The following is a 20,469-nucleotide window of genomic DNA, read 5'->3' on the forward strand; positions in this document are numbered from 1 at the left end:
GGCTTTTTAAAGATTGTTTATGACATTTTAATGCAAATTGAGTTTTTTTTCCAGATTAATGACTTCAATCCCCTATAAGGCTTGTTAAGTCTCTGCACAAACCCTGGATATGACTTCACACTGGGTTATTTCCAGCAATGCCCTAAGAGGTATCAAGCACTGATTTCCAGCCCTATACATACTGTCTTTTTTGTTGCACCGTTGTAGCTGCTTACAGTTATTCAGACACAAACGCAAAACACTAATTTGAAGCAGTTTTAATAAATAGTCATATGAGTTGTTTGAGGTTAATATAATCATTATATCTGAAACAATTCGTTTTTAGAGCATTAAGAAATAAAATCAACATGTACAAGTAGAAAGAAAACAGATTATGATTTCATGCTAGGCAATAAAACTGTACTCAGGAAGTCAAATCCTGCCGCCCCAGATCACGGGTCCATTCAGAAGAAACATCAGTACACTTTGTGCTTGCTCTTGTCAAGCAGTCAGTCAGGCAGCAAATGTTGACACTAACGCGCTCGGTTAATTTCTCATGTTTTCATATTCTCCCGGGTAAGTACTGAACACAGAAACGAAAACAATCAGATAAAACTTCTGTCCGAACCTCCTGTTACAAGCCAAGAAGGACGCCAAGTTATCCCCGTAATTTTTCCTCTAAATAGTTTTTGTGTTTGAATATAATCATGTAAAGACATAAGTGTGTTTAACTAAGAATTAATTCTACGACAGTATTCAGAGAAGCAGGCTTTTCTGTCACTGCCTGGACCGAGCGAGACGGACAAGCTCTCAGCATCAGCGTTGTTTTAATGATTTAATGATCTGAGTCAAGTATTAACGTCGGCTGTTAAACAATGTGTTCTACATAAACAACTTAAACTGATTGCATATTGTGTAAGTGCAACAACGTGGCTAATATGAACAAGCGACAAGCTGAGTTCACTCCTCTCTTTGGGAGGAATTCAACACTCGTGGTCTCCGCCATCGGATCATTTTAAGCATCAGAAGGCTAAAGGGTTAAACCCCTAAAACACACAGTTTGTCTTTATGAATATGGTGATACTATGACTGCTGCTACTTTCAAGAAAAATAATAATAATTTGGTCACTTAACAGATAATCACCTTGCCCTCCATTATTTACATTTTTGAATGTGCAACATCAGCATTGGTAAGTATGTACATGCCATCTAACTGTTAACCCTGCAGCGTATACACAGCACAAGAAAGCTGATCAGTTCTGCGATACGGCCATCCGCGCTGAGAGCAACAGAAATGAGAGTGAAGAGTATCCGAACCAGCTGTCAGCCCTACAACACAACCATTGACAAGTCAGAGTAAAAGGAGCATCTGTTTAGTCACTAAATGATCAGTAATATGAACAGACGGCATGTTTTAACAGGTATAGGGTCCTCTAGTAGCTGAAGCGTTGCACAGTGTGCCTGCACCTTTCTCTCATCTGCCGCAGACGGGATCTCGTTGCCACTTGCTCGAGTGTGTCCTCGTGTGCCCGTACACGACTAGTTAACCCGAAACTACGTGCACCAGGTTCTCAGAGCTGTGATTTTGAAAAAGAAAAAAAAAACAACCTCTTTGAGCGTCACTGCTCTGGTGTAGTGTTCTCTCTTCGTCTCCTCCAGCTCCATCACAGGGTGGAATAAAACAGGATGTAGGCTGCGGAGGACTTGACGGAGGAGGTGGAGATGTCAGTCACCTCGTGGTCATCGAACTTGTACCAGCGCTGCTTGAGGGCGTTCTTACAGTAGGCTGTGTAATGGCCGCCGTCTAAACCCCCATAGTGGTTCTGGAAGTAGATAAAGAAGAAAGTTAGAAAGCTACAACTAAATGTTTTAAGAAGTCAGTATGGCCGAAGAATTTGGGAAAAAATATCTAATTGGGATCATTTTGACTAATATTGCCATTCACGATATTGGAGGGAATACTCATTTTTGCATAATTATTGTCATTTTCACTTTAAAGTCTATTAAAATTATCCTGCTGTGAGGTATTTATGGACTGTGAACTGACAGCTTTATTAAAAGACATACAACACATAACTACATAATAATAGTAATGTCACTAAATTGTTCTTTACTACATATTGTACTGCATCTCTTGTCCTGCTTTTAATGTCTGTATTCTGAAGTACGTGCCTTGTTTCACAGCCTACTGTCTCTTAAACTCTCTTGTAACACATTTTAATTTGTCTAATTTACACATCTAATTTGTACTTTTTGTATAGACTGAACCACTTTATTGTTTACAATAACTATTGGGTTTATACATTAAATAAAATCGGGAAGAGCAAATGCTGCCTCAACTGGTTAGTGTTTGAACACCTAAAAAAAGGTCTACCTAAAAAAAAAAAAATCAATATCATTTTAAGTGTACAATCACAGTGTACAACAGTATTTAGAAAATTCTAACTGCTTTTCCTTGCATACTCTGACAAAAAACAGAGCTGCTGATCTACCCTCCTGGTTAGTGTGTAAGTGGTGCAAATATTTCAAATATAGAGTTCACTTAAAATGGTAATTATTTTTTCGGTGGGTCTTTTTCAATAGGTAAAATATTTTTTGCTTCAGCCCCCATCCACAGCAGTACACTGCCTAGCTGCCGGTAGATTTGGTTTATTAAAGACGGCAGCAAAACAACACAGTAGATAAAATAAGCACAGCAGATACACCAGGTAGGTTCAACCACCGTGTCTAACTTTACATCTTTAAACTCAACAGTCACGGCGGAAAATGACAACGGAAATGAACAAGTTTTCCAACTTAACAAATCTCTGTAATTAACATAAACTGCCAATTGTCTACCCGGAGGTGACTGGTGTTATAATCGCAACGTCACAGTGATTTAATCTGTAAGTGCAAACAAAACAAGCCAAAATTAAGCAAAATCAAAACCAAATACATAATTAATATTATGATTTTTTTTAATAAAAACACTTAACACAGAATTAATTTCATTTCTACTTACAGAAACTCCATAAAGGCTGTATTTCTTCAGGTTCTGTTTGGGTCCAATGACATACTGGGACAAGTCCAGAGAGTCTAGAGGGAAGTCTACAGACGTCTGCAGCTTCTGCTTCCATCGACCCTCATAGGAGAATCTGTAATTACAAACACAAAAACAAACACAAAAAAAGACAGAAACATCACTCCTGATCCAAATTTCCCACATTTTTGGAAAAATTTTGTCAATCGTATTTCACATACTGTGAAAAGTGACAATAACTTATCATGGTCTTATGAAAAGTGAAAAACATGGTCATTGTCTACATTATTTTGAATTACAACAAACCGTTTCAAGTGCACCAGGACAATGGGTGGGACCTTCCAGATCTCCAGTTTCTTGGTGGAGTCTCTGTGGGCTTTGCAGTGTCTGCAGAATACCTTGTTGTTGTCAGTCAGCTTCTCTTCCTTGGAGAACAGCCTCAGACAATCCTGTCAAGAGGCAAACAAATTTGTCAAGTAAACAAAACAACAAAACACTTTTTGTTGGGGATATCCCGATCGGATTGGAAGGATTGGTATTGGGCCCGATCAACGCATTTTTTAATAAATTGTTTATTTTGATTGATCCTTTGTTTATGTCCGCTGTCACACAGAGAGCACAATTTGCATCAGATATTCAGGTTTTGTTGTAATGCTGCTACTCCAATAAGTAGGAACAGATTTTTTTCCATGTTCTCAGTAAGCTGCTAGACCACTTTAAGTGGAAAAAAAGAATTTTATAGTCATTTTTGGTGAACTATTTTTATTACAATGCTGTGATAAGTGGAATTGTGATTGACTTTTATTTGTTGTGACTGGTTATGTTAAAATTCGGCTATAACACAACTTTGAAGTGGAATTGTGATTTTATTGCTCATTTATAGTGTTCTCTTATTTTATTACAATGCTACACTACTGAGAACAATTTCTGAAGATACATTTGAGTTTGTATCCTTTGTTAATTCATAAAAAAACAAAGGCTGAACAAAATGGAACTGTAGTAAGAGCCATATAAAAAATAATTTTACTTTGTGATTTTGTAAAAATAAAATTAAAAAACACCCTTAGGAACTGTTTGGGTGCGAGCATTTTTTGTATTGCATTGAAGAGCTATTAAACTCTCATGCATATACAGTGGATTGATTTTAATACCTTTTAAGTATCTGAAGAGTGCATTGTGCAGCTGTATTATCCAGATAAATACAGGAATCAGATCGGGACTCAGTATTGGCAGATACTGAGTCCCTGAGATATTGGTTTATGTATTCTTTTACAAGAGAAGAATCTCTGAAACTAAACTGATGGTTGACAAGGTCTGAACAGTACAGCCTTTAAAAGGTAAAAACAGGGGTACATTTTCTATTTAATGTGGACTCTGCCATCCCCACACTGAACTTTATGATGTGAATTCTTGGTCACTGCCCTCACCGTAAAGGAAAATGTATTCGTTCTTACAAGCCTAAAGCTTAGCACAAAGTGTTACAACCACAGAAAACTGACAGACCTGCAGCGAGCACTTGCTGGTGGATGCCAGAGGCAGCGACAGATACATAAAGGTCTCAAATGTCCGTGATTTGCGATGGCAGGTCAGACACTGCACAGTGGACTTGAACTGCCCCTGGAAAAGCGCTACAATGATGGACTCGTTCAGCAGCTTGTGTTTGCTCCAGGCCAAGTCGGCTGCCGTCTGATCATCCAGATGGTCGTTTTCCTCCTCCTTGTAGCGCTTCCTGTTGTCCGCCTGACACCAGAGGTGGAAAAGCAACATGTTGGTCCACAAGAACTACTGCAGCATTAGGTGTTAGAAAAAAACCTGCCTTCATGACTAGTGACAGAAGCTGATCTTACTTAAAATAATCTTAGGGACCGATTGCTTTGAAAAAGGAAAGTAAATATAACTATAAATCTTAATTTATGTTTACTTTATATCTAATTGTCAAACTTGCTTGAAATTTAGCAGTATTTACTTAATTTTGTGAAGTTGTAACTTAAAAGTGGCTAGTGAAGTACCTTAGAAGTTTTCTGTTTTTGTTGTAATAGTTGCAGTATAAAACAAATCTAATAAAAATACTTGATAAAAATTACCAGTGAGTCTCTGTTTCCTTGAATTACTGCAATTTTTACTGTGTTGATCTGTTCTGTAAACACAACATCTACTGCACATCTGTCCGTCCAGGAAGAGGGATCCTGACTCAGTTCTCTTCCTGAGGTTTTTTCCCCATGAAAGTGTTTTGGGGGGAAGTTTTTTCTTATACGCTGTGAGGGTCCATTGACAGAGGAATGTCATATGCAGTAAAGCCCTCTGAGGCAAACTGTGATTTGAGATATTGGACTTTAAAAAACACTGACTTGAAGTGATTTTTTAAATGTTAGTAACTTCAGTAAAACAACTTAGTCGGACTTAACTTGATCATCAGAAAGTGTTCTGCAATAAATGTAAGTAGATCTGCAAGTTCTGTTTTGCTGACATGTTACAATACAAATAAGACTAGTTTGCAACTGGCAGAATACAGATATATAGCACAGTATAATTGGTTTACTAAAGTTGCTAAAACTTAGAAAGATTTATTTAATTAAACTTGTCTTTTTAAGTAGCAACAACTTCAAAGTAAATATGACAAAATCTTAAGTAAACTTGGCAATTAGATATAAAGTAAACATAAATAAGGATTAGTATTTATATTTACTTACATTTTTCAAGGCCATCGGTTTCCTAGATTTTTTTAAGTGAAATCAACTTGTCAGATTTTACAGTGTAATGTACTCGTCATAATTACAATACTGCAACTGCAGACTGAATGTCTAGGTAATTAACTTTGTATTCAACACCCCTCTGATCACTTTCAGCTTCATTAGCATGCAGCCAGATCACTCTCATTATGAAAGGTAGGAAGATATGAGAGGCAGGTTAACACTTGCTAATTAATATCTCATTAATTAGACTGATTGATTTATATATTAGTCTGGAGAGACAAAGTGGACTGGGACAGGGCCGGCCTGATGGCAGACGGGTCTGAACATCACACAAAAGGGATGTGATGAGATGGAGAGTGCCATGACATGAAAAATGCACGTAACCAGCTGTTTCAACTTAATTGGCGCATCATTCTTATAACATACAATAGCTTGACAGGTAAAATGGGGCGAGCGTATTACTTCAACTCAACCCCTGGTGGAGACAGTTGTCACAGCATCTCAAAAAGCTGCCTGTTCTCCTAAGAATCAGCTCTGACAGCCTGTGGCTTTCTTCACTAAGAAAAATGTCTTTGAAAAACAATCAGGTTTTGATGTTTTAGTGAGTCTAAAAACAGAAAAATATAAATCTCAAGCTAAGAAATTATCCGTCTTTTTTTTTTTTTACAAAATCACCTAGTCCTTTCCCCCATTCAAATGCACATGAAGCCAGAAAAATCAGTCAATACAGGCAATGAGGCATGTCTTGGGTCTACATGCACAGAGGTTCTGACAAGAGCATCAGACCAGACAGATGCAGAGACGCCACACTCACACTGCTGCAGGAGGATCAAGGACACACAGCTATTTACTTACTCTCTAATTTGCCATCAAAATGAAACCAGGTGAAAAAAAAACAGAAAGAAGGAAAAAATGATAAAAGACTACGTTTTAATTGTTAACAGGCAAATGTGCAACAACATACAGGGGTAGTAAAAGACAAGCCATTGAAAGCCATGGTTAAAATGAATAAATTAGCTGTTATTTATTCACTTATTATTTAATTCAGGATGAGCACATTTAGATGTTTTTCTTTTCTGTTTCTTTTGCTCTCAGCAGATATCAAAAGATTCTTTGAAAGGAATATTTCACGAACAAAATGAGAGTTTTTTTTTCTAACAATAAATCATGTATGATCTTGAATGTGTGAAGAAATTTGTTTTTTCTTAAAATCAGTGTTTTTCTAATGTTCTCATTACGAAGCAGCTGCTTACTACTGTGGCCAACGAGAAAACGCAGAAACCTAAATGGCCCTATCTTGAGTCTGTGTTTGGTCCGTCCATTTGGCAACTGTAGAAATATGGCAGGCTCTGAGGACGAGGAGCTCATTCAAAGGAAACGAACACACAACAATTCTTATATTTCTTTGATTATATAAAGAAAACAAATTTATTAAATGCCCTGAACCTTCAAAAGTGATTCTATGACTGTGCTCGACTCAAAATTATGTCAGTCATTTGGCTGTTCAATACAAATAGTGTAATAGCAGCATTGAGGAATCATGGTAAACAAGCTAACGTCACTAACATACGGTCAACAGGGTACAACTTTTTTGCCGGATATCAAACAAACGCCAGAGACTGTATCGTAAAATAAGCTGTTGTGAGCTGTGAATTCGCCACTTCTAAGCAGAACAGAAAAGATCTTGTTATGGTTAAGTGTCTCTCTTCCTCTGTGCCACTGCAGCACGTCCAGAGCTCCCTGACCAAAAAGCAGCGTGAACGTCAAAAGGCACCCATTCTGCAGCAAAGTCTGGGAGCCAAAACATCCCAAATAGTACACGGCACAGTGAAAAGCAACAACAACAACAACAACAACAACAACAACAACAACAACAACAACAACAACAACAACAACAACAACAACAACAACAACAACTAAGAGGTCTCCAACTGATGATTCAAATCTCTGAATTGCAAGAGGCTGCCCGACATAATACCCAGTCAATCAGTATGTTTGCCATTTTCCATGGAAGCATGCGAGAAAAACAAAGTTTTCTTCTTAAAGTTAAAGTAATACAGCAAGACTAACAAACAAATTGTCATTTTGTGGGTGAAGTATTCCTTTGAGACTTTATTTACGCCACATTGATGATTATGTGCTAAATGCTGTATGAGGTAAATGTGTGCACTACCTTGTTGAGGTCTTCGTGGAGCCCGTCCATGAGGAACAGCAGCAGCTCCTGGGAGTCCTGCTGGTCATAGCCAGCAAACTGGTCATTGATCTTGCCTATGGTGACCTTGAAGTCTCGCGGACTGATGCACTTGTACAGACCGGCCCAAAGGGCCTTCATGATGACACCAAACTCCTCTGCCACCTCCCCTTTATGGCCAAGGATGTTGTACCTGGCAGAGGAAAAGTCCAGAGAAAGAAATGTTAAACATTTGCCTCACGCATGATTCTTTGTGTTAAGTAACTCGACTCATCTGACCTGTTGATGTCCTCCAGGTAGTAATTGTTGTTGAAGTATTCAGCCATGGCAGGAGTGTTACACAGACACTGCAAGATGGAGTTCATGTAGCATGTGTTGCCCATGTTACGAAGACCAGTCAATGAAGAACCCAGTCCTCCAAATGTAGGGTTCAGGTTGCGAATTTTGGCAGCTGAAGGCCGTGCAATCTCCACTTTAGAATAAACTTTAGCACTGGGAGGTCTGCAGGACGGAGAAGCACAGTAAGAGAATACCAGTCTAGTTTATGAAAAGACTACAGGAATTACCAGGGTTCCAACACGTTTTTAACTGATGAATTTTCAAAATGTTTTGATAATATTTACCAAGTTTTCATGACTTTATGTATGTAGTTTAAAATGGTATATAGTGTTATAGCCACACATCATTAAAGGTATTTAATGGTAGAGCAAACTGTTAGCGCTTATCTTATTACCTCTGCTTCTAAGTTAGACATTCCTGCCGCCAACTAGCTGCATTTACCACACCACCAGACCACACTGATACATAAAGATACTTAACAAAATGAAAAGGCTGCAGCCTTTTGGGGGGACAGAGAACCAAAGATCCAATCAATGATCATGTACTGCAGCAGTAGATTTTGTTTTAGTTCATGTAATCTGCATGTTAGACAAGTTTTGGGATTTTTATGAACATTTTTTAAAAAAAAAAAAAAGCCCAAACAATGTATATTCAAAACTTTTCCAAAACACTCTGTTAATTCCATAACCATTTCCAGGCAGGGACATCCCAACATCCCAAAACTGACTGACATAAAACATCCATGTGCCTTACTTGGTGCCTCTGTTGATGGGGGGTGTGACAGCAGCAGCAACAGGGGCGGTGGCCTTCTTCTGCGCCTCCTCTCTCACTTCCTGGCTGATATCAGGGGAGGAGTAGGAGCGTTTCAGTTTAGACTGTTCCCGCTCTCTGTCGCGGTTAGCGTCTGGCTCAGCTGGTCGCGGTGGTTTCTGTTTGACCATTGGTGGTGTGGAGGGTGGGGTCTGGGGAACAGTGACCTCAGGCGGGTACAGGTGGACACGGTTGGTTGGGGAGTGGTAGTATCTGTAGGTCCCCGTCACTGTGTCAAGGAACTAGCCAAAAACGGAGGGGGTGAACATGATGAGAAATAGAACATTGGGTTGAAGGTGATAATCAAGCACACTGAAATAATAATTCTCAAATAAAATATATGCCTTTTAACTTTTTTTCATTTAACTTTTATCTCCAGTAACTCAAAATGACTCAATATATGTCAGATTTGAACATCTGGTACCTTCATCCAACCGTCTGGAAGGCCTGGTACACTCCTACCCATCTCCTCACTCCTGGCTCGGGTTAGAGGCTCCCTCTGTGGAATAAAGACAAACACACACTGACTTTGTATTTCTGCTAATTTAACACAGCACAGAATTACACTGCATAGGCAGTTATTGCATTTATCTACTAAACTGTTAATCATTTGAGTCTGTTATACACTTCACTCAGACTGACAATGAAACAGGTTGTCTGTGCTTAATCTATGTGATAGCAAACATATCAAGAGAACTGAAAGCGAAACTTTATTTTGTACTTCTGTAAATTTAATCTAGTGGCTATATCATTTAGTGATTTATTTAGTGCGTGGAGCAACAGTTGCAGATAACCAGCCGTCATTGGGCCACCTGTGGATTAAACATGCATTCTGTTGACAAATAACACATATGAGGCTGGTGTATAAACCTTATTAGATGTTTTATCTTTATAAATTAATTGTCTTGAAGGGACCCCGGCCCGCATGCGCACTCATTCACTCGTGATTTTAGGATATTGGCTTGCTAGCTTTGGAAAACACTGTAGCGTGACAAGTACATTTCAGCCTTATTGGTTTTATGTGTCGTTACATTTGGATGGGAAAAAGGCCACAGATTTAAATAACAGGCAAGCAAAGAAGTGTGAAACTCCTTCAGCTGACTGCACGCACTTATCAAACTCAGCCTTTTATCAGTTTTTCCACACAAATTGGCAACTACTACGACACTCAATTATTGCTGACACAGAGATACCACATGATACCAATGCTGTTACACTACTGGTTAAAATGCCTTGCTAGATGTGGTAACCAAATGTTATATCATGCATGGATATTAAAAAAAAAATTCATTTTGACAATGAATGTTTGAAATTCACATTTTTCTTGGAAAAGCAATACTTTGCACCTTTCCAAAAGCTCTGTAGATGTTTGTTTATTTTTAATTTTCATCTACATAAAAATGTTATCAACTGGGCCTTTAAAGGACTCTGGTCCTTGTTGTGGGATCCCTGATTGCACTGGATGGTTGTATTGTTACCAGCGAAAGCTGTTAAACCTTGTTAAACATCAATGTTGTTCACGTATTTTCCCTCAAACACAAGGCTGAACTGAAACATCAAACTGCAGTGGTGATTAACGCTGAAAGAAAAGGAGGACTCACCTTAATTTCATTAACTACATGGTTGGGAGCAGGCGAGTCCAGAGACATACTCTTTGAGGGGGTGTCAGAGTTCTCTTTTCCCCTCCTCTCTTTCTCATCCCACACCCTGTCCTCTTTGTCTTCCTCTTCTTCAGCCTTCTGTCTTTCCAGTTTCTTTTTCTCCTGCGGTCCATTCTCCTCCTCTTCCTTCTTCTTCTCACTTTGCTCCTTTTCTATCCTCTCCTTCTGCTCCATCTCCCGCCTCTCCTCCTCTGCACGACGCTCCTGGTTGCGTTTCTCCTGCTCTTGCCTGGCCTTTTCCATCACTGCCACCGCCTCAGAGTGTATCTTGCTTTGTTCTTCTTTAGAAAGAGAAGTGTTGGGGATGAGGGGAGGTTTGGCTGAGCGGTCGGGGACAATCGGGCCGTTTTGAGTGGCTTCCTTCGCTGACCCATTCTGGTTGGGCTTAGGCTCATCTGACACCCGGACTGAGGGTTTCTTGGTTCGGTCAAACTGGGACGACAAAAGGACAAAACGAAAAATGAGTGATGCTGAGTCACATTTGGGGGTTCTTTATGATTTGTATAGTTATCAGGATGAATACAATACCTGTGGGAAGGCCCTGGCGGTTGCAGGTGACTGGCTGACCTGACTAAGATCTTGTCCAGGATTTGTGGAGCCTTTGACGCTGGAATCAACAACATCTGGCAACTGGTCTGTAATCATGGAAGTTTTAGACGTGGGGGGTTCTGCTGGTGTAAGTCCGTTCACCAGCACAGGAGCTGAGGGTTCAGGAGGCTCGGCTGTAACCTCAGGCTCTGGTTGAGGAGGCGTTGGAGGCTTTGGTTCCTCTAGGGATGGGTAGCTAAAGTTCACTGTTCAGAAAAACAAAGAAAATAAATTAATTTACTGTAAGAGATAATTATTTTCTGATAAACATTAGACGAAAGAGTCCAGCTACACGAAAGACAAGATCAAACTGCAGGTCCATCTGTGTTTTTTTCTGTTTTGTTTTGTATTTTTTTTAAATGGACATGTGTTGGGATAATAGCATTTTAAAACTTAAACCAGAATTTGAATGTTTGAATTTAAACACAAAGAAACACTACTGGAAAGTCACAGAACGATATAGATTGTTTTTTAAATACTGTTATAAACAATGCAGGTTGTGAGTTAGAAAAACTGGTTGGTATGGGAGCATTTGTTGTAAGAACCATTTCAGGTGAGCCATTAAAATGTGCTTTGGAAGCATGTGTGTCAAATAACAGTTTTGATTGGTTGGCTGTATATTTTAGGGTGCAGAAAAGATCAAAGCCAGAAAACACAAGCATAATGTGGGCTCAGAAACAGACTTTGTGGTCAGTATGAAATCTGGTATTTTGGTCAAAACCTGAGACAGAAGTAAGGCCACTTTATTTTACCAATGTATTGCTTTTATGATTTCATTATACAAAACAACAGCAGCTGCATTAACACAAACCCTGGAAGTAAATCATACTATGTGGCCTGATATATATGCAAAAAGCCACACCGTTATGCGCATGCTGTGCTGGTGATACTCACACTGAGGGAGGGAGCTGATGATATTCTGTCTGGGGACATGAACTTTAGCGTTGGTTGTGAACATGGGGTAAAACAACAGCCAGTTCTCGTAGCCTCCCTCCAGCACCAGCGGCTCACTTCGCAGGATGGTGATACTGTCCCACTGTGGAGTGTGCAAACATGTTACTGTAGCTCACAGGAAAATTCTGCTGTTGTTATTAACACTCTTAAGAGACACACATAAGCATGTGCACAACTCATTCACACAGTTACCTTATAAAGAGCGTCTTTGAGGCTCTGCAAGGTGGTTCCCAGTTTAAGGTCAGTGACAGAATTGAACCAGTCCAGCAGAACTATATAATCCACAAATCCCCGCCGCCTCCAATGATCCTTTGACACCTCCGGCAGCTTCACCTCAATTTGATTCACAGTGATTCTGAAAAGTCAAGACATACCAGTTCAGGAGTTCGGGTTTAGTAATTGAGTCTCTTCTCTCACTGTTTGATGGTTAATGACGCAAACAGAGAAAACCGAAAAATGTTAAAAGAATGCTTTAGCCGTAAAATGACCATTGGTATATCAGTTACTCACTGCTTATTACTTTGAATTTTTGAAGAAAACTTAATTTTTCTCGTATGCCTCCACAATAACAGTGAATCCAAAAAAGGCAAACCGACTTCATGAATTACAATAAACGGGTCCACGTTTCACAACAGAAAAACTATATAAAGACATCTGTTTAGAAATTCTCACATGACATTGTGCAGTGTAATCCAAGTCTCATTTATCCAGCTGTACACTCATTACCTCCCAAAGACATATATTTTGATAAAACCTTACCTTCTAACCATGTCAATTCAAAACAATCTCATGTAGGGCAAAGTAGCACGCCTCGGATCAGGTGTGTCTGAACTCCATTCAAGCGGCACCCATACACATACTCATGATTAGGGCACTGCATGTTGGCGGAAGGGTTTTAAATCATAATGTTTTGGTGAAAATGCATGTGTTTGGGATGTTCTGAGCATACTACTGGATAAATGAGACTTGGATTATACTGCACAAGTCGAAATTACCCGTAGGTGTGAATAAGAGCGTGAGTGGTTGTCTGTCTCTATGTGTCAGCCCTGCGACAGTGGCAACCTTGTCCAGGGTGTACCCCGCCTCTCACTCAATGACAGCTGGGTTACGCTCCAGCCCCCCGACAACCCTTACGAGGACGAGCAGTAACAATGAATGAATTAATTCATGTTTTGACATAGTTATGCTGCTGTTAAGCATGGTCCTTGTTAACTTTAATTCACAAAGAATGTTTTTTTTAGATTTCCTGTTCTCTATAGAGTTATGCAAGAAAACTAAAGTTATTCAACAAATTCTTTTAACAAAGGAAATAAGATAATAGAGATGATAAAACTGAATTACAAATTATGTATTAAATGTCAGATCAAACAAGCAGGTAAAAAGCCTGATTTTCAAACCCCTTTCTCACCCTGGGCTGATGGCCTCCTCAGGCACGCTGACACAGGTCTGACCTGGGACCTGAATGTGAGACTCCTCGAAGTCCCTGTGGCTGCGAGCATCCATGACGATTACTGTAATTGTCTGGTCCCTCATCATGTGGAAAAGTTTCTCAGCTGAGATCCCACCAGCAGGCGCTGCAGCTATCAGATAAAATCATGAAATCAACACAAGACAAAAACATGTTTAAAAAAAAGTCTAAAATTAGAAAAAAAATCATAAGACTAAACATAATGGCAGCAATTTTCTCAATTTATAGAATGATTTTCACCTCAGAAAAGACTACACAACACTGACAGACTCGTGTCGACTTGTGTTATTCTGCTCACCTTTTGAGGTCACATTCTTTACCTCATTCTGTTCTCCTTTTACCTGACACACAAACACAAAAATCATCTTGTTAAAACATTTGAACTGGTTAGACTGATTTCATTTGGACTGATGTCTTCATACATAACATAAATAATGATACAATATACCATTTCTTACAACACACTCATCTGTTTGCTTATGAAGCTAGTTATTTAATACTAGTATGATTCAAACTGTGTAAATTCAGTGAGTGTAGTAAATAAAACCAAACCATGGTCATTTATATTACAATTTATATTATAATTCTCATGAAAAATCTGGTGTTTGCCTTGTGTAAATATGTTTTAGTATGCAAATACCACAGCAGTACATCTTTACCTTTTTGCTGTCTTTTTTGTTTGCTGATGAGAATTTTGGAGAGCTTCGACCGCCATCTTTCTCTGTTATTTCCTCCCTCCTTTTCTTCTCCTCTTGTCTCTCCTTCTCCTCAAGCTTTTTTCGAACCTCAACTTCCTCATACCTGTTTGAAATGTAAAGATTAGCCCAGTAAAGTTGGAGAAAAATACAGATGTCCCATCTTGCAGCTTATGCATTAACACTGTGTGTACAATCAGACAACCAAAGCCTCTAACCTGAGTTTAAGGCTGTCAGAGAGCTTCTCAGCTTCTTCAATGGCTTTCTTAAAGCTGTTTGGCCCGAGCATGGTCATGTAATACTCCTTTATACGTGGGAAAAGACAAGAGTTACACAGAAAAAACAAGCTCCAATTTTTGATACATTTCCATGAAAAGTCTTATAAAAAATTATAATTTTAAAGTAATTAACAATACCGGTTGCTGCCTGAAGTCTGTTCTTTTCTTGATGATGTCATATACTGTTAAATACTTCATGTACAGCACATAAGCTTTCTCCTCATCTCTGTCAAGGCGACACTCCTCTGCCGCCTTGAAGATTTTGCAGGCACTCTGAACATAGCTGCAACACAGCAAATATAGAAAATCACTGTGTGATTGCAATATCTTGGTTAAAGTTTGACTAGACTAGCATGTTATCCCAATCTCTTTCCCCTCACTTAGAGAGAAATTCACACTTCCTCTTTGTGTCTGCAGTTGTGGACAAAGTACACAACTCTTACTTGAGTCAAGGCATCAATACTCCTGGTCAAATATTACTCCAACTGAAGTGAAAGTTGCTGAGTCAAATTATTACTTGAGTTAAAATACCAGAGTAGTTGCTTTTAAAAAATACTTTTTCAAATTACTTTTTAGACAGAAAATCTCAAAGCATTGTTGTCACTATACATTTACAGAACCTAATTACTCTAAAACAATCCACTGAATGACAATGACATGCTTGTAAAACCTGTAAAATGAAAAGCTTGTTTAACATGCTGCAAAGCCTGTAGAAATGCCCAAATTCTCATAGGCCGTGAAGATGAGCAAAGTATTTAAAACGCTAAAAATCATTCTTCATCTCAAAAACATCAAACATGGACTTGAAGTTTTGTGTTGGAGTTTTTCCAAATTCTAAAATTTCGACAGAAATATTTTCATTTTTATTGTGAATGCATATCAGTTAATAATAAATCCGTCCACCCCTAAATACAGAAACACCACTTTGACAAACACACCAAATGCAGAACTGCATGATCACAGACTATGGACTTTTAAATTTTGGAAAAGAAACAAAACCTAACTGACCTTCTGGTGCTGGTCTTGTCCGGTTTGATTTCAGCCTTTTTGTTGAGATCACCCAGAGATGTGGACAGATATAGCTCTTTGACATCGGTGGAAACTGCAGGCATTTTCGCGGGTGTGTTCAGTCACAGCTCACAGGCAGGCAGGGCAACCAGTCAGTGCTGCACACAAGCTCTGAACATCTCTGGAAAAGTGTTTGTGTAAGCGAAATAAAGTAAACACACTCTGCCTCCAAAACATCCAACTACAGCGGCTCCTAACTCTGTTGTTGAGTAACGTTAGCTGAGCTGCTATCGCCATAAAACAGTTAACTGAGTTTTCACTGGCTGTCATTTAAAAATGGCCACAGTTAAGCGGAAACATGACATGTCGATGTAAAATTACATTTAGATATCCCATATGAGAGGCTGTTGCTCTCATGGTTAGCGCATTAGCCAACTTTAGTTAGCTGGCGCAGGATGTCAACATAGACGACAACAAGTAATAGTTTTGTGGCTAACGTTAGCCGCTATCATTTGACTTGCTGGGCAGCTAACGGATATCAAAAATGACATTATTACACGTAGAGCATAAAAAACCCCACTGTTTAACTATATACACCCTAAAGATTGTCGATCTAATGTTAACTTAGTTTTGTCACCTTCAGAGTTATCCAGCTAGCTATGTTAGTTAGCATGCGACGCTATAAGCTCACGCAGTTAACAGCTAAACGTTTGGCTAGCCTGTCTAGCTTATTTAACCACGGCTGTAATCACACACAGCGGTAACGGTGAAAGAGATGCCCTGTGGTAATTATTCCGACACATATATAAAGGCCGATTGTTTATAAGACACTGTTAACTGTGATTTTACCTCTTTCTGGTCCGTTGTTTTCACTTTAGCTACTTTTTGACAACTGATTCCCGATTCCTGTTCCGCCTCTTCTTCCTCCTTCTTCTTCTCTGATTTTTGCGGCAGCTGCTATCCTTAATGTTGCATTACCGCCACCTCGTGGAATTTTATTTTCTGCTTCTTTGACCACTTTCTCTTGACTTGTCCCACCTTTTCAGCACCCCAAACTCTCAAATCTCCCAAATCCATTTTATTAATGTATAATAGCAGTCCTGATGTTTTAGAGCTCAGTGAACATGCCCTCTACGACACATATTCCCTGCAGTCTGTGCTATAATAACCCACTGAATGTTTCAGATTCTGTTCATTGTTCATAGAACCTGTCAGGTGTGCTCCTGCAGTGTGTTCAAACTGCTGTGTCCCATAATAGAGGTGTCCAAACTTTTTTGAATGAGGGAAGATTTGTTAACCCTTTTGCTGTGGCCATCCAGTGGTGTAATGTGACAAAGTAATAATACTTTGTTATAGTTCTTAAGTATTTTTTGGGAGTATATGTAGGATACTTTACTTGGCTTTTCATATTTCTGCAAATGTTCACTTTTACTTCACTACATTTTCTACATAAAATGTAAGCTTTAACTAAAGCGCTTTTCCCCTATGCATCTTACTTACAACAAAATAGAGTAAGGGGAGATATGTGAAGGAACAAAGTATGAGTGCTGCTATAGTACCTGGAGTATACTGCAGGTTCAGAGATCAACATTACAAAGAAAGTACAAATTTTATAAGCAAACCTCAATTGAATTCAGTAATATTCTACCTTAAATCTTAACTGAAATTACAGTGGTGTGTTATAGTGAAGCAAAATTGCTTTCACCATAAAGCAACATTTTTAAGCTCATATCTAGCTCTTGTTTACCTTTTTGCATCTTCATTCACAGCCTCATAAAGAGTGAGTGTGTCGTTTCTGCTCCTATTCATGTCAATCTGGCCAAATCCTCTTTCTATGAATTGTTTCTGATTTTTGTTTTGAAATATCACCCTAGTGTTTGTTGTCTTTTGTGACAAGCTGATGTCATGTTGATATTTTCGGCTAATTTGAATAAAAGCAACAAAAAAGGATCCATCAGGAGGCACTTTGACTTTGATGTTATGTCAATCACGCAATCATAGGCCTAGTTAAATCTGCTTTCATCAGGCTCGGACTCTCAGATGTAAAGGCCCACAAGGAGCACAATAGTCACAGTGTGCTCAGCTTCATATCACATAACATTTACTTGAGTGTATTGTGCTGCGCACACACACACACACACACACACACACACACACACACACACACACACACACACACACACACACACACACACACATGCACACTTACTATTACTAGTCATTGCCTGCCACTGGGCTTCCTGCCTTCAGTGGGATCAAACATCTGTAACAGTTATTGCTAAGATTAAAAGAACTTATGGGTTTAAAGGTCCAGTGTGTGACATTAAGAGGAATGTATGGAAAAATGGTATATTCAGAACAATGTTTTCATTAGTGAATATTCATTTAAAAAAAAAAAAGATGAGTTGTACAGTATTTTTGCTACCTTAAAATGAGACATTTATATCTACATACAGCATCGGAGGCAGAATCCTGTTCATCCCTCTGAAAGTTGCTAAGTGGCGCATTAAGCAACTGCAACTGCATATAAAATAGATGAGCTACTCTACTACAGAGTCTACAATGTGTTTCTACAGTAGCCCAGGACGCACAAACCAAAAACTGGCTAAGGGGGAAATTCACATTTTCACATTTTGGCCCTGGCCACATTAGTTCTCCTTAAAACTTGGCACATGAGAGAAGTTTCAGTTCTGCAGCCACATCAATAGATGCTACTAAATTCTTAAAACTAGACCTTTAAACTCAACTTTGGTTGCGTGGATTTGCAAGAATAAATGTTAAAATTCAGGTTTTGTGGAAAACAAACATACCATCCGTGTTTTAAATGTAATTAGTTTCAATCAATCAATTTTTTGGTTCCTTTTGAAATCATATGATACAATTCCAGTAAAACGCAATATGGTCAGTTTCTTTAAAAGAGTGTTATAATGAATAACATGGCAATCCTTAACTATTCTCTTTGTCTTATGGTTTAATGGCAAACTTGGGATTAACTCACAACAGTTTGAACACTGTAACAGATTTGGTGAATCATTTTTGGCAAAATGTGCGCAAACCAAAACCAAAACTGTCTTTTGTAACATTCTGCTGTATGAATCCAATCTGAATTTTTACAGGTGCTGGACAGAAAAAAAGAGAGAGAGAAAAGACTGTGTCTGATTAATTACCTGTAAGTTGTGTTGATAAATAATACACAGTGTGCAAATTGTCCCTGAAAAAAAAAAGTAAGTTCATTAAATCTGATATTTTGATATTAATACAGATTTTAAATGGCTTAGATTGCCATCTTCTGGTGCTTTATATGTTTTGTTGACTCTATGAATTGCCTCTCACCATTGTCTCTATAACAAAGGTGAGTGCTTAGTGTGTTTGAATTATGACTCGATTTGCGTCGAACCATTAGCTTCCCTAGAGAGCCGGATGAGGGCGAGCACAATGCACAGTAAACAGCATGGTGTGTGAACAGTCCAGGTGCTGCTCCGGCTTTTGTCAGAGTTTAAAAGGCAGCGATAAGCTGTGACTTTGATGGGTTTGCCCTCGTCATCCTGTTGCCTTTTACTGTGTGTTCATTCATTGTTCATTTTTTGTAATTTCCCCTTATAATTAACCCTTTTGTTTGTTAGTGAAGAGTCATCATCTAATACAAATATAATTTTGCTCTAACAGTCATCTTCTGCAATGTGTTCAGGCCACATGATAACAGGAAATAGCAAAGAATGTTAATTGGATCAGTTATGAGAGGACACCATTGTTCTAAAGTGGACAGACTATCTCTTGGCCCTGAACCAGTAACTGGCTGGAGTCTTCACTGGTTGCCCAGCAAGGGCTCCTGGCCAAGAAATAGTCCAGTATCATCCACAACCTTTAAACAACAAAATGTTTTTGTTTGTTTTTCTATGGATTAAAAAGTGTGTTAATAAGTGAGCTTTAGAGGTGCTGGTGGTCGGGGTTTTTTTTTTGACGGAGCCAGGTGAGGTGTTTCCAGGGCATAAATATATCAGTGGATCTGCTGAAAAGTATGAAAAGTCAAAGAACAAGAAATAATATAATTTTGTGTAACAGAACTTTTTTTAAATCAGTTTTATCTCCTATACCTTTGGAGGAGGCCTAAAGTACTTCAAATATGCTCCAACTCAACCAGCTACATCTGTAAAATGCTATATACACAATGATGCATCAATCAGTTTAATCATGTAAGGGATCAACAAATACATTGTAAAACTTATCATTATTGTTTATTTTTACAAAAATAGCTAAATTTGTTTAGGTAGTTTATAGGGTAAAAGACGTGTGTTTTTTTAAATAACTGAAAGGTTAAAGTTAAGCTCCAATAAAATGCAAATATGCTTGATGTATTTTACAATAAATTCCAAAACTCATTTTTAAATACATGGTTTCATATCATATAGCAAATATCGTATTTTTTTCTATATATAGAGAGAATATTTGTTACAGGTGCCAAGGGACTGATGTATATTACATTAAAAAAATGCATTTATGTAAACTATCAGTTTAACCATTGATAACATTGTTCTATCATGTTAAATACAGTATCATGTCCCTGAAAAGTGAATAACTTACTCATTACCAACCAGAGAAAGGTAAATATTTAGTACAAATGTGGAGTGAATGGGTGTTGTGACCACTTACTCCAATGATTGATAGAATATGTGAAGGATATTTGTATGGCGATTAAAATGCGTCACCAACTCAGGGCGTGTTTGTCACTGGAGGGTCTATATAGTTCTGTGATCTCTGCCACACAATACACAAAGCATCACTGCAG

General features: G+C 38.5%; 1 protein-coding gene across 2 annotated transcripts; it reads right to left on the bottom strand.

The window, feature by feature from the left end:
* Positions 1-241: 241 nt before the first annotated feature.
* Positions 242-16,638, bottom strand: usp8 (ubiquitin specific peptidase 8). Of its 2 annotated transcripts, none has more exons than XM_042492300.2 (19): positions 16,533-16,638; positions 15,684-15,864; positions 14,814-14,958; positions 14,616-14,701; positions 14,362-14,503; positions 14,001-14,043; positions 13,643-13,814; positions 12,427-12,589; positions 12,175-12,316; positions 11,221-11,486; positions 10,633-11,124; positions 9,456-9,530; positions 8,975-9,273; positions 8,162-8,383; positions 7,865-8,075; positions 4,502-4,738; positions 3,305-3,447; positions 2,981-3,113; positions 242-1,802 (listed from the first exon to the last, which is right to left on the bottom strand). In XM_042492300.2, the coding sequence occupies exons 2-19, from the start codon at positions 15,785-15,787 to the stop codon at positions 1,644-1,646; spliced, it is 3,234 nt and encodes a 1,077-aa protein (XP_042348234.2). In that variant the 5' UTR covers positions 15,788-15,864; positions 16,533-16,638; the 3' UTR covers positions 242-1,643. The 2 variants fall into 2 exon arrangements, with proteins under 2 accessions (XP_042348234.2, XP_087931815.1); XM_088075689.1 differs by having other exon boundaries at positions 7,862-8,075.
* Between the last annotated feature and the right edge of the window lie 3,831 nt (positions 16,639-20,469).

Source organism: Plectropomus leopardus, chromosome 1 (genome assembly GCF_026936395.1).
Source record: "Plectropomus leopardus strain MGB_pleo_1.0 chromosome 1, ASM2693639v1, whole genome shotgun sequence".
NCBI classification, from domain to species: domain Eukaryota; kingdom Metazoa; phylum Chordata; class Actinopteri; order Perciformes; family Serranidae; genus Plectropomus; species Plectropomus leopardus.

What these genes read in the sequence shown, in the direction of transcription:
- usp8 (XM_088075689.1), bottom strand. Translation starts at nt 15,787, where the DNA reads ATGCCTGCAGTTTCCACCGATGTCAAAGAGCTATATCTGTCCACATCT. An exon ending in GAGGAGGCCATCAGCCCAGG is followed by an intron (nt 12,590 to 13,642) that starts GTGAGAAAGGGG and finishes TTGACTTTTCAG; the next exon opens with AATCACTGTGAATCAAATTG. An exon ending in ATGTAGTTAATGAAATTAAG is followed by an intron (nt 9,531 to 10,632) that starts GTGAGTCCTCCT and finishes TTTATTCCACAG; the next exon opens with AGGGAGCCTCTAACCCGAGC.